Source organism: Rana temporaria, chromosome 13 (genome assembly GCF_905171775.1).
Source record: "Rana temporaria chromosome 13, aRanTem1.1, whole genome shotgun sequence".
Lineage (NCBI taxonomy): Eukaryota > Metazoa > Chordata > Amphibia > Anura > Ranidae > Rana > Rana temporaria.
Window position 1 is genome coordinate 117,578,460 of NC_053501.1, and position 10,984 is coordinate 117,589,443.

The window sequence follows — 10,984 nt, forward strand, 5'->3', positions numbered from 1 at the left end:
TTCTCCTTGCTGGAGGGGAAGCTGTACTGGAGGAGCTGCAGTGCAAGGATCTCCCTGCATCTTCATCCAGTCTGTGCTTCCTCCACCTCCCTTATTACCCCTCCGATCACCCGTCATCAAGGGGCAGCTTTGACATGAGCAGGCAAGTAGGCAACTATGCATTTATTCTGTTGTAACCCAACAATAAGATCTCCAGTTCTGCTCAGCAGCCATTATAATTTACAAACCCCTCCTGCCACACCGCACAGGCAGGACGTTCCTGAAATGACTTTGGCTCGCCACAGTTGAATTATAATAATTTATTTTGATTTCACAGAAAATGGCACCACGTGAAATTATTTGCAATCTTGTGGACGGGTGATATTAAGCCCCGCCCCTGCCAGCTAGGAGATTAGGTCAAGGAAGTGCCACGCCTCCTATACCAATTAAGCCCCGCCCTTGGTGTATATAATGCCAGTTAGACTAGGTCAGGGAATTGTTTTGAAAGGGCCCCGCTTCTGGTGTATACAATGGCAGTTAGGAGATTAGGTCAGGGAAGTGATTTGGAAGGGCCACGCCTCCCATACCAATTAAGCCCTGCCCTTAGTGTATACAATGGCAGTTAGGAGATTAGGTCAGGGAAGTGATTTGGAAGGGCCACGCCTCCCATACCAATTAAGCCACGCCCTTGGTGTATACAATGGCAGTTAGGAGATTAGGTCAGGGAAGTGATTTGGAAGGGCCACGCCTCCCATACCAATTAAGCCCCGCCCTTGGTGTATACAATGGCAGTTAGGAGATTAGGTCAGGGAAGTGATTTGGAAGGGCCACGCCTCCCATACTAATTAAGCCCCGCCCTTGGTGTATACAATGGCAGTTAGGAGATTAGGTCAGGGAAGTGATTTGGAAGGGCCACGCCTCCCATACCAATTAAGCCCTGCCCTTAGTGTATACAATGGCAGTTAGGAGATTAGGTCAGGGAAGTGATTTGGAAGGGCCACGCCTCCCATACCAATTAAGCCCTGCCCTTAGTGTATACAATGGCAGTTAGGAGATTAGGTCAGGGAAGTGATTTGGAAGGGCCACGCCTCCCATACCAATTAAGCCACGCCCTTGGTGTATACAATGGCAGTTAGGAGATTAGGTCAGGGAAGTGATTTGGAAGGGCCACGCCTCCCATACCAATTAAGCCCCGCCCTTGGTGTATACAATGGCAGTTAGGAGATTAGGTCAGGGAAGTGATTTGGAAGGGCCACGCCTCCCATACTAATTAAGCCCCGCCCTTGGTGTATACAATGGCAGTTAGGAGATTAGGTCAGGGAAGTGATTTTGAAGGGCCACGCCTCCCATACCAATTAAGCCCTGCCCTTAGTGTATACAATGGCAGTTAGGAGATTAGGTCAGGGAAGTGATTTGGAAGGGCCACGCCTCCCATACCAATTAAGCCCCGCCCTTGGTGTATACAATGGCAGTTAGGAGATTAGGTCAGGGAAGTGATTTGAAAGGGCCACGCCTCCCATACTAATTAAGCCCCGCCCTTGGTGTATACAATGCCAGTTAGGAGATTAGGTCAGGGAAGTGATTTGGAAGGGCCACGCCTCCCATACCAATTAAGCCCCGCCCTTGGTGTAAACAATAGCAGTTAGGAGATTAGGTCAGGGAAGTGATTTGGAAGGGCCACGCCTCCCATACCAATTAAGCCACGCCCTTGGTGTAGACAATGCCAGTTAGGAGATTAGGTCAGGGAAGTCATTTGGAAGGGCCACGCCTCCCATACCAATTAAGCCCCGCCCTTGGTGTAAACAATAGCAGTTAGGAGATTAGGGCAGGGAAGTGTTTTGGAAGGGAAACATTGAGCCCCGCCTCCCATACCAATTAACCCCGCCCCTTCTGCTCAAACCCCACCCACTGTGTAGAGCAGGATTGTCTTATTGCCATACTTTTCCTGGTGCCCATATAAGGCCTGATGATGTCAGGAAAAGGTCGGGTTGTGGGAACTTGTGACATCACAGTGACAACCTAACCTCTTAAACAATGCTGTGATAATATGGGTACAAAATGTAAAACTTTTAACTGAGGTTGGTGTCCCCATTGGGCAGATTTCCCTTCACTTCCTGTTGTGGTGACCCCCCCCAAAAAAGGTGGTAAAAACCCGGCAAGGTTAGAACAGTCTTTGGGCACCCAGGTTGGACAACCAGTTCAAAAATGCAAAAAAGGGTGTAAGGAGACACCCTCATTGGCCCTGGAGTACCCCATTGGTGACTAGCTGGTAACATCGGGGGCCCTGCCCAAAGACATGAGGTCATCATCTAAGTCCAACCCCCTCCCCCCACCCATCCTCCTCTTGTGTTTATTATTACAGGTGCTCTTTATACATCCTGGTGATTGATTAGTCCGTCCTTCTCAGCAGCTTGATTATGGATTATCGTTCCGTGTTCCGAGGCACAATCAGCCGATCTCCGATCCCGCCGCCTCCCTCAGTTCTGGACTCTTCTTGCCGGCGGCGCCGTACAGGTCGGCCCTGCGGTGACCCTGCACCGGCATCTCTCGCCGCACGCGGTGGAGGTAAGGCAGGTCGATCTCTGCGTAGCACACACCGGGTCCGTCCCTGCACTGCGCCACAACCGCGCCCCATGGGTCCACCACCATGGCGTGGCCGTAAGAAGCCCTGCGCGGGTTGTGGCTGCCGGTCTGTGCCGCCGCCACCACGTAACACTGGTTCTCTATGGCTCGGGCCCTCAGCAGCACCTGTGGGGGGGAAAGGGGAATAGGGGTCAACACTATTCATCCCACTGACACCAATGATGGGACACTATTCCTCCCACTGACACCAATGATGGGACACTATTCCCCCCACTGACACCAATGATGGGACACTATTCCTCCCACTGACACCAATGATGGGACACTATTCCCCCCACTGACACCAATGATGGGACACTATTCCTCCCACTGACACCAATGATGGGACACTATTCCTCCCACTGACACCAATGATGGGACACTATTCCCCCCACTGACACCAATGATGGGACACTATTCCTCCCACTGACACCAATGATGGGACACTATTCCTCCCACTGACACCAATGATGGGACACTATTCCTCCCACTGACACCAATGATGGGACACTATTCCTCCCACTGACACCAATGATGGGACACTATTCCCCCCACTGATACCAATGATGGGACACTATTCCTCCCACTGATACCAATGATGGGACACTATTCCTCCCACTGACACCAATGATGGGACACTATTCCTCCCACTGACACCAATGATGGGACACTATTCTCCCCCACTGACACCAATGATGGGACACTATTCCTCCCACTGATACCAATGATGGGACACTATTCCTCACACTGACACCAATGATGGGACACTATTCCTCACACTGACACCAATGATGGGACACTATTCCTCCCACCGACACCAATGATGGGACACTATTCCTCCCACTGACACCAATGATGGGGCACTATTCCTCCCACTGACTCCAATGATGGGGACACTATTCCTCCCGCTGACACCAATGATGGGACACTATTCCTCCCCACTGACACCAATGATGGGACACTATTCCTTCCACTGATACCAATGATGGGACACTGTTCCTCCCACTGACACCAATGATGGGACACTATTCATCTGTCTGACGTCCTGATTGGCTCCCCTCATCTTGCAGGTCTTACGTGCAGCACGTGAATGGCCAATCTCCTGCCTCCCTCCTATTGCTTGCTGTCCCATCCCCCCACCTCTCATACAAACCTACCTCCCAGTGCGCCAGCCCTGTGGTGACGGTGAAGGCAGAGGGGTAGGTGAGGATTTCCGCTCCTTCCCGGGACAGCGCCAGCGACATCTCCGGAAAGCGAAGGTCGTAGCAGACGGCGAGGCCGACCTGCCGCAGAGTAAAGAAAATAATAATAAAAAAGTGGAGCTAAAGACGACCTCTGTGTTCAGGTTTGGATGGAGTGCGGAGATTCATCCTCTCTATTGGTCCTGGTGATTGTTGTCACTGGAACAGGAAGTGATGGGAAATCCAAAATGTCACAGTTGTCACCAAAATACAGAGAAAAATTCCAGCGACAACTGAGAGGGGATTTCCGTTCACTTCCTGTTGTGTCTCCAGGACAGGAACTGAAGGGAACTCTCCTATATGAAACAGGGGCAGAGCTGGGGAGAGACCGGAGCAGTGCTCAGAATGGGTCAGGGCTGTGCTGAGGAGAAGTCAGGGTTGTGCTGGGGAGGGGCCAGGACTGTGCTGGGGAAAAGTCAGGGCTGTGCTGGGGAGGGGTCAGGGTTGTGCTGGGGAGGGGCCAGGGCTGTGGTGGGGAGGGGTCAGGGCTGTGGTGGGGAGGGGTCAGGGCTGTGGTGGGGAAGGGCCAGGGCTGTGCTGAGGGGAAATTAGGGCTGTGCTGGGGAGGGGTCAGGGCTGTGCTGGGGAGGGGTCAGGGCTGTGCTGGGGAGGGGCCAGGGCTGTGCTGGGGAGGGGGCAGGGCTGTGCTGAGGAGAAGTCAGGGCTGTGCTGAGGAGAAGTCAGGGCTGTGCTGAAGAGAAGTCAGGGCTGTGCTGAAGAGAAGTCAGGGCTGTGCTGAAGAGAAGTCAGGGCTGTGCTGGGGAGGGGTCAGGGCTGTGCTGAGGAGAAGTCAGGGATGTGCTGAGGAGAAGTCAGGGCTGTGCTGGGGAAGGGCCAGTGTTGTGCTGGGGAGGGGTCAGGGCTGTGCTGGGGAAGGGCCAGGGCTGTGCTGGGGAGGGGTCAGGGCTGTGCTGAGGAGAAGTCAGGGCTGTGCTGAGGAGAAGTCAGGGCTGTGCTGAGGAGAAGTCAGGGCTGTGCTGAGGAGGGGTCAGGGCTGTGCTGAGGAGGGGTCAGGGCTGTGCTGGGGAGGGGTCAGGGCTGTGCTGAGGAGAAGTCAGGGCTGTGCTGAGGAGAAGTCAGGGCTGTGCTGAGGAGAAGTCAGGGCTGTGTTCGGGAGGGGTCAGGGCTGTGCTGGGGAGGGGTCAGGGCTGTGCTGGGGAGGGGTCAGGGCTGTGCTGGGGAGGGGTCAGGGCTGTGCTGGGGAGAGGTCAGGGCTGTGCTGAGGAGAAGTCAGGGCTGTGTTCGGGAGGGGTCAGGGCTGTGCTGGGGAGAGGTCAGGGCTGTGCTGAGGAGAAGTCAGGGCTGTGTTCGGGAGGGGTCAGGGCTGTGCTGGGGAGGGGTCAGGGCTGTGCTGGGGAGAGGGTCAGGGCTTTCCTGAGGAGGGGTCAAGTCTGTGCTGGAAATGAGTCTGGTCTGTGCTGTGGGAAGGAGTCATGTCTGTGCTGAGGAGGGGTAAGGTTTGTGCTGTGGAAGAGTCAGGGCTGTGCTGGGGAGGGGTCAGGATATTGTTGGGAAGTGATCAGGACTGTGCTGAGGAAGACCTAAGACTGTGCTGGGGAGTGGCCAGCACTGAAGAAGGGCTTTACTAGTGCCCGGGGAGGGGTCAGGGCTGTGCTGGGGAGGGGTCAGGGCTGTCCCTGGGAGGGGTCACGACTGTGCCGTGGAGGGGCCACGACTGTGCTAGGAAGTGGTCAGGACTGTGCTGGAGAGTGATCAGGGCTGTGCTAGGAAGTAGTCAAGTCTGTCCTGGGGAGGGGTCAGGGCTGTGCTGGGGAGGGGTCAGGACAATGTTGGGATGTGATCAGGGCTGTGCTGATGAAGACCTAGGACTGTGCTGGGGAGTGGCCAGGGCTGAAGAAGGGCTTCACTAGTGCTTGGGGAGGACTTTTCTGGGGAGTGGTTAGGACTGTTCTGAGGAGGGGTCAGGGCTGTTCTGGGGAGGGGTCAGGGCTGTTCTGGGGAGGGGTCAGGGCTGGTCTGGGGAGGGGTCAGGGCTGGTCTGGGGAGGGGTCAGGGCTGTTCTGGGGCGTGGTTAGGACTGTTCTGAGGAGGGGTGAGGACTGTTCTGGGGAGGGGTCAGGGCTGTTCTGGGGAGGGGTCAGGGCTGTTCTGGGGAGGGGTCAGGGCTGTTCTGGGGAGGGGTGAGGACTGTTCTGAGGAGGGGTCAGGACTGTTCTGAGAAGGGGTCAGGACTGTTCTGGGGAGGGGTCGGGCTGTTCTGGGGAGGGGTCAGGGCTGTTCTGAGGAGGGGTCTGGACTGTTCTGAGGAGGGCTCAGGACTGTTCTGGGGAGGGGTCGGGGCTGTTCTGAGGAGGGGTGAGGACTGTTCTGGGGAGGGGTTAGGACTGGGCTGGAGATGGGCCTCGGCTATGCTGGGGACAGATTAGGACAGTGCCTAGGACTGTAGGTGGGAGGGGCTTGGGCTGGGTTGGGGAGTGGCTACTTTTATAAATAATTGTATATCATTACTACAATAGCAGCTCTAGACAAGCAACTTCACCTTTCCCACCGGAGTGCAGACAGGGGGCGCCAGCTCCATCCCCGGGAGGGTGAAACTGCTCTCCTTCAGTGACACCCCGCTCTGTAGCTCCACATCGAACAGGTGAGCCTTGCGGTAGACGGACCGAATGCGTCCTGCGAAGAGACACACATGGGGGGGTCACCGGAAAATAAATAAAACGTAGGTGCTCAGGGAGCCAATATTTCAGTATTTCATTCTCTGCGGTTAAAGGCGACCCACCTCCTTGAAGTAAAAGGCAAAACTGCCCACCCCTGCCCAACACTGTGCTGGGGCGTGCCCAGGGATAGGCTGGGGAGGGGCCAGGGCAGGGCAGCCTTTTAATTTAAAGGGAAATTACAATAGTAACAGACGCTTCCTGTGCCAGAGACACAACAGGAAGTGAGAGGAAATCCCCCCAGAACAGGTCCCCCTCACTTCCTGTCTGGGGGATAGCCGGAAGAGGGGCTGTCCTTGGTGATGATGATGGGCTGTGTCCGCCCAATAGCGGCTCACTTTCACACACACACGGCGGTGACGGGTACCTGTGTCATCCAGGAGGAGGTGGGAGTTGGAGATCCTGCGGTCTTTCTCCCAGTTGGGACCCTTCTCATGGAATCCACCCAGAGACAGCCAGAGGCGGCACTCCCTGACACCAAGAGAAAGAGAGAGAAGATCATCAGGACAAAAATCCCGCCCAGTGGGAGGGGCTGGGGTAATGCTGGGGATGGGATAGGACGGCACTAAGGAGGAGCTGGGGTGGGTATCCTGGAAAGAGGCTGGGAGATGTTGGATAATGGGAGGGGCTAGGGTAGCGCTAGAGAGGGAGTAAATGCTGAGAAAGGTGTGGCTATGCTGGGCTAGGGAGTGGCTGGGATGGTGTTGGAGAGGGAAGGGGATGGCACTAGGGAGGAGCTGAGGAAGGTCTGGTTGTGTGCTGGGGAGGGGAGGGAATGGGCCAGTGTTGTGAAGTGGCCAGGACTGTGCTAGGGGAGGGTCTGAAGCAATGCAGGGGAGGGGCCAGGGCTCTGCTGGGGAAAGGTTGTGCTAGAGGAGGAGCTGAGGCAGTACAGGGGATGGGCCAGGACTCTGCTGGGGTAAGACTGCTAGGGGAGGGGCTGAGGCAGTTCGGGGGAGGGGCCAGGGCTTTGCTGGGGTAAGATTGTGCTAGGGGAGGGGCCAGGGCTCTAGTAAGGTAGAACTGTGCTAGGGGAGGGGCTGAGGCAGTACAGGGGAGGGGCCAGGGCTCTCCTGGGGTAAGACTATGCTAGGGGACGGCCAGAGCTCTGCTGGGGTAGGACTGTGCTAGGGGAGGGGCTGAGGCAGGGGAGGGACCAGGGCTCTGCTGGGGTAGGGTTGTGCTAGGGGTGCAGGGGAGGGGCCAGGGCTCTGCTGTGGAAGGGCTTTGCCAGGGGTGCTGAGGCAGTGCAGGGGAGGGGCTGAGGAAGTGCAGGGGAGGGGCCAGTGGGGCTCTGCTGGGGAAGGGCAGTGCTAGGGGGGTGCTGGGGAAGGGATTAGATAGCACTGCAGCAGTGCTGAAAATGGGCTGGGGCTCTGCTGGGGACGTTTGAGGCTGGGTCATTTTGGAGGAGGAGCTGTGTTGAGGGAGGGGCAGTTTTGCGGAGAGGTTGTGTTTGGGGAGGGGCTGTGTTGGGGGAGGGGTTGTGTTGGGGGAGGGGCTGTGTTGGGGGAGGGGATGTGTTGGGGGTGGGGCTGTGTGTCTCACCTGGCCAGGGCGGAGTATTGTTGGATGAGCGCCCCCTCCAGGCTCTCGGCCAGGCTCAGCGTCTCCTCGGTGCTCCCCCCGATGTAGTCGAAGGCCTCGGGGAGGAAGACCATGGCGGCGTTGCGGGCGGAGGCCTCCCGGATGAGGGCGGAGCAGGCAGAGAGGTTCTCCTCCTTGTTGGCGGTGGAAGTCACCTGACAGACGGCGATCAGCGGATTGTGGGCGGAGCTCCCCGACATTGTTCTGAAACGTGACCAATCATAAATGTTATTTCTCCCCCCGGAGCTCCTCCTGGGAGGACTGCAGGGGGAGGAGTAACGGTCCAATGAACTCCGCCTACAGGGAGCTCTATGGAGGTTACCGTGACAACAGAATGGTGAGTGAAGTTGGAGGCGGGGTGATTTGGGATTGGAGTGTCACAGGAGGTGAGAGGAAATCCCCCATTGGGGACAGACAGACATGTTACCCTCCCAGTTCTGGGTAGAGTGACTCACCTCCTCAGCGCCCCCCACAGCCGCCAGCCGACCCTCATCCGCTCTCTGCCCTCAGTCAATATGGCGGCCGGAGGCGGGGCGGCAGGAAGTGACGCTTTCAACGATTTCCGGCAGCGAGCTCACACAGCGGAGGAGACATGGCGAGTGCGGCGGCTAAGCAGATCGCTGCGGAGCAGGTGAGAGGACTACAACTCCCAGCATTACCCTCCACTATACTGAGGGGGGCACTACAAACCCCAGCATACCCTCCACTATACTGAGGGGGGACTACAACCCCCAGCATACCCTCCACTATACTGAGGGGGTACTACAACTCCCAGCATTCCCTCCACTATACTGAGGGGGGACTACAACTCCCAGCATATCCTCCACTATACCGAGATGGGACTACAACTCCCAGCACACCCTCCATTATACCGAGATAGGACTACAACTCCCAGCATACCCTCCACTATACTGAGGGGGGACTAATACTCCCAGCACACCCTCCTCTATACTGAGATAGGACTACAACCCCCAGCATACCCTCCTTTATACTGAGGGGGGGACTACAACTCCCAGCATACCCTCCTGTATATTGAGAGGGGACTACAACTCCCAGCATACCCTCCTTTATACTGAGGGGGGGACTACAACTCCCAGCATACCCTCCTGTATATTGAGAGGGGACTACAACTCCCAACATACCCTCCTTTATACTTAGAGGGGACTACTACCCCCAGCATACCCTCCTGTATACTGAGAGGGGACTACTACCCCCAGCATACCCTCCTGTATAATGAGGGGGGACTACTACCCCCCAGCATACCCTCCTGTATACTGAGAGGGGACTACTACCCCCAGCATACCCTCCTGTATAATGAGGGGGGACTACAACTCCCAGCATACCCTCCTGTATACCGAGAGGGGACTACAACTCCCAGCATACCCTCCTTTATACTGAGGGGGGGACTACAACTCCCAGCATACCCTCCTGTATACTTAGAGGAGACTACGACCCCCAGCATTCCCACCACTATACTGAGAGGGGACTACTACCCCCACCATCCCTCCTCTATACTGTATTAGGAGTTCTCCTTCGGCCCGCTGATCTTTCCTTCTCCTCCGTAGGTGGTGGCGGGGTTCAATCGCATGCGGCAGGAGCAGAGGGGTTTGGCCTCCAAAGCGGCGGAGCTGGAGATGGAGCTGAGCGAACACACGTGAGTACCATCCCCCGCTCATGTGTCCCAACACTTTATTTCCCATCCCCCCCCCCCATAGCTCTCAGTGCCGTCCAATCAATGCCTGACCTCCCAGCCCCGGAGTGTGCACCGCCCATATCCGGGCCCCGTACCGTCTGCGGAGGGGCGGGGCCTCATTAATCCGCCATCTTTCTCTCTCTCTCACAGTTTGGTGATTGACACCCTGCGGGAGGTGGACCAGGGCAGGAAGTGTTACCGGATGGTCGGGGGCGTCCTGGTGGAGCGGACGGTGAAGGAGGTGCTGCCGGCATTGGAGAACAACAAGGACCAGGTGAGCCCGGGGGAGGGGATGGGGGGGAGGGGTACACTTTGAGCCGATCCAGGTTGTCACTATTTGTACAGAGCTGAAAACAATCGGTCTAGCAGGTAAAATTCATATGAGTGATGGAGACTTCAAGAGCCTGTGCAGGTAACAAACGCCACTCTCAAGGCTCCACCCCTCTGCCCCGCCTCCAAAATACTCATTGGGCTATTGGTGACATTACAGGCGATGCCCACGCTGAGCTCCTCCCCCCACTCACTGGAGCAGCCCCGCCCACTGCAAGCCTGATTTCTTCTGTCGGATATAAACCATGCCCTGTATACTGAGAGAGACTACCCCTCCCAGGGGGGACTACAACTCCCAGCATGCCCTGGTCCTCTCTACCGGGGGACTACAACTCCCAGCATGCTCTTCTCTATACTAGGGGAAATATAACTCCCATCACACCTCCTCTATACAGGGGCAACTATAACTAAGGGAGACTACAACTCTCAGCATGCCCTGCAGCCCTTTCCTGGAGGACTGCAACTCCCAGCATGCCCTGCTCCTCTACACTAGGGGGACTACAACTCCCAGCATGCCCTGGCGCTCTTTACTGGGAAAATATAACTCCCCTTAAAGCCCTTCTGCTTTATACTAGGGAGACTACAACTCCCAGCATGCCCTGCTCCTCTATACTAGGGACACTACAACTCCCAGTATGCCCTGCTCCTCTATACTAGGGACACTACAACTCCCAGCATGCCCTGCTCCTCTATACTAGGGACACTACAACTCCCAGCATGCCCCGGTCCGCTTTACTGGGGAACTACAACTCCCAGCATGCTCCGCTATACCAGGGGACTACAACGCCCAGCGTGCCCCGGTCCACTTTACTGGTGAACTACCACTCCCAGCATGCTCCACTCCTCTACCAGGGGAA

At 56.5% G+C, this 10,984-nt stretch overlaps 2 protein-coding genes across 2 annotated transcripts in view; one reads left to right on the forward strand and one right to left on the reverse strand.

Annotated features, from left to right (window-relative positions):
• Positions 1-284: 284 nt before the first annotated feature.
• On the reverse strand, positions 285-8,657 carry NIT1 (nitrilase 1). Its single transcript, XM_040333782.1, has 6 exons — positions 8,560-8,657; positions 8,066-8,308; positions 6,885-6,988; positions 6,343-6,476; positions 3,759-3,884; positions 285-2,727 (listed from the first exon to the last, which is right to left on the reverse strand). The coding sequence occupies exons 1-6, from the start codon at positions 8,595-8,597 to the stop codon at positions 2,428-2,430; spliced, it is 945 nt and encodes a 314-aa protein (XP_040189716.1). The 5' UTR covers positions 8,598-8,657; the 3' UTR covers positions 285-2,427.
• The window catches only part of PFDN2 (prefoldin subunit 2), a 3,062-nt gene continuing 708 nt past the window's right edge, over positions 8,631-10,984 (forward strand). The window contains exons 1-3 of the mRNA XM_040333783.1: positions 8,631-8,735; positions 9,670-9,758; positions 9,948-10,071. Coding sequence (XP_040189717.1) covers positions 8,697-8,735; positions 9,670-9,758; positions 9,948-10,071 — 252 coding nt within the window. The 5' untranslated portion in view covers positions 8,631-8,696. The remainder of the gene's footprint in view (positions 8,736-9,669; positions 9,759-9,947; positions 10,072-10,984) is intronic.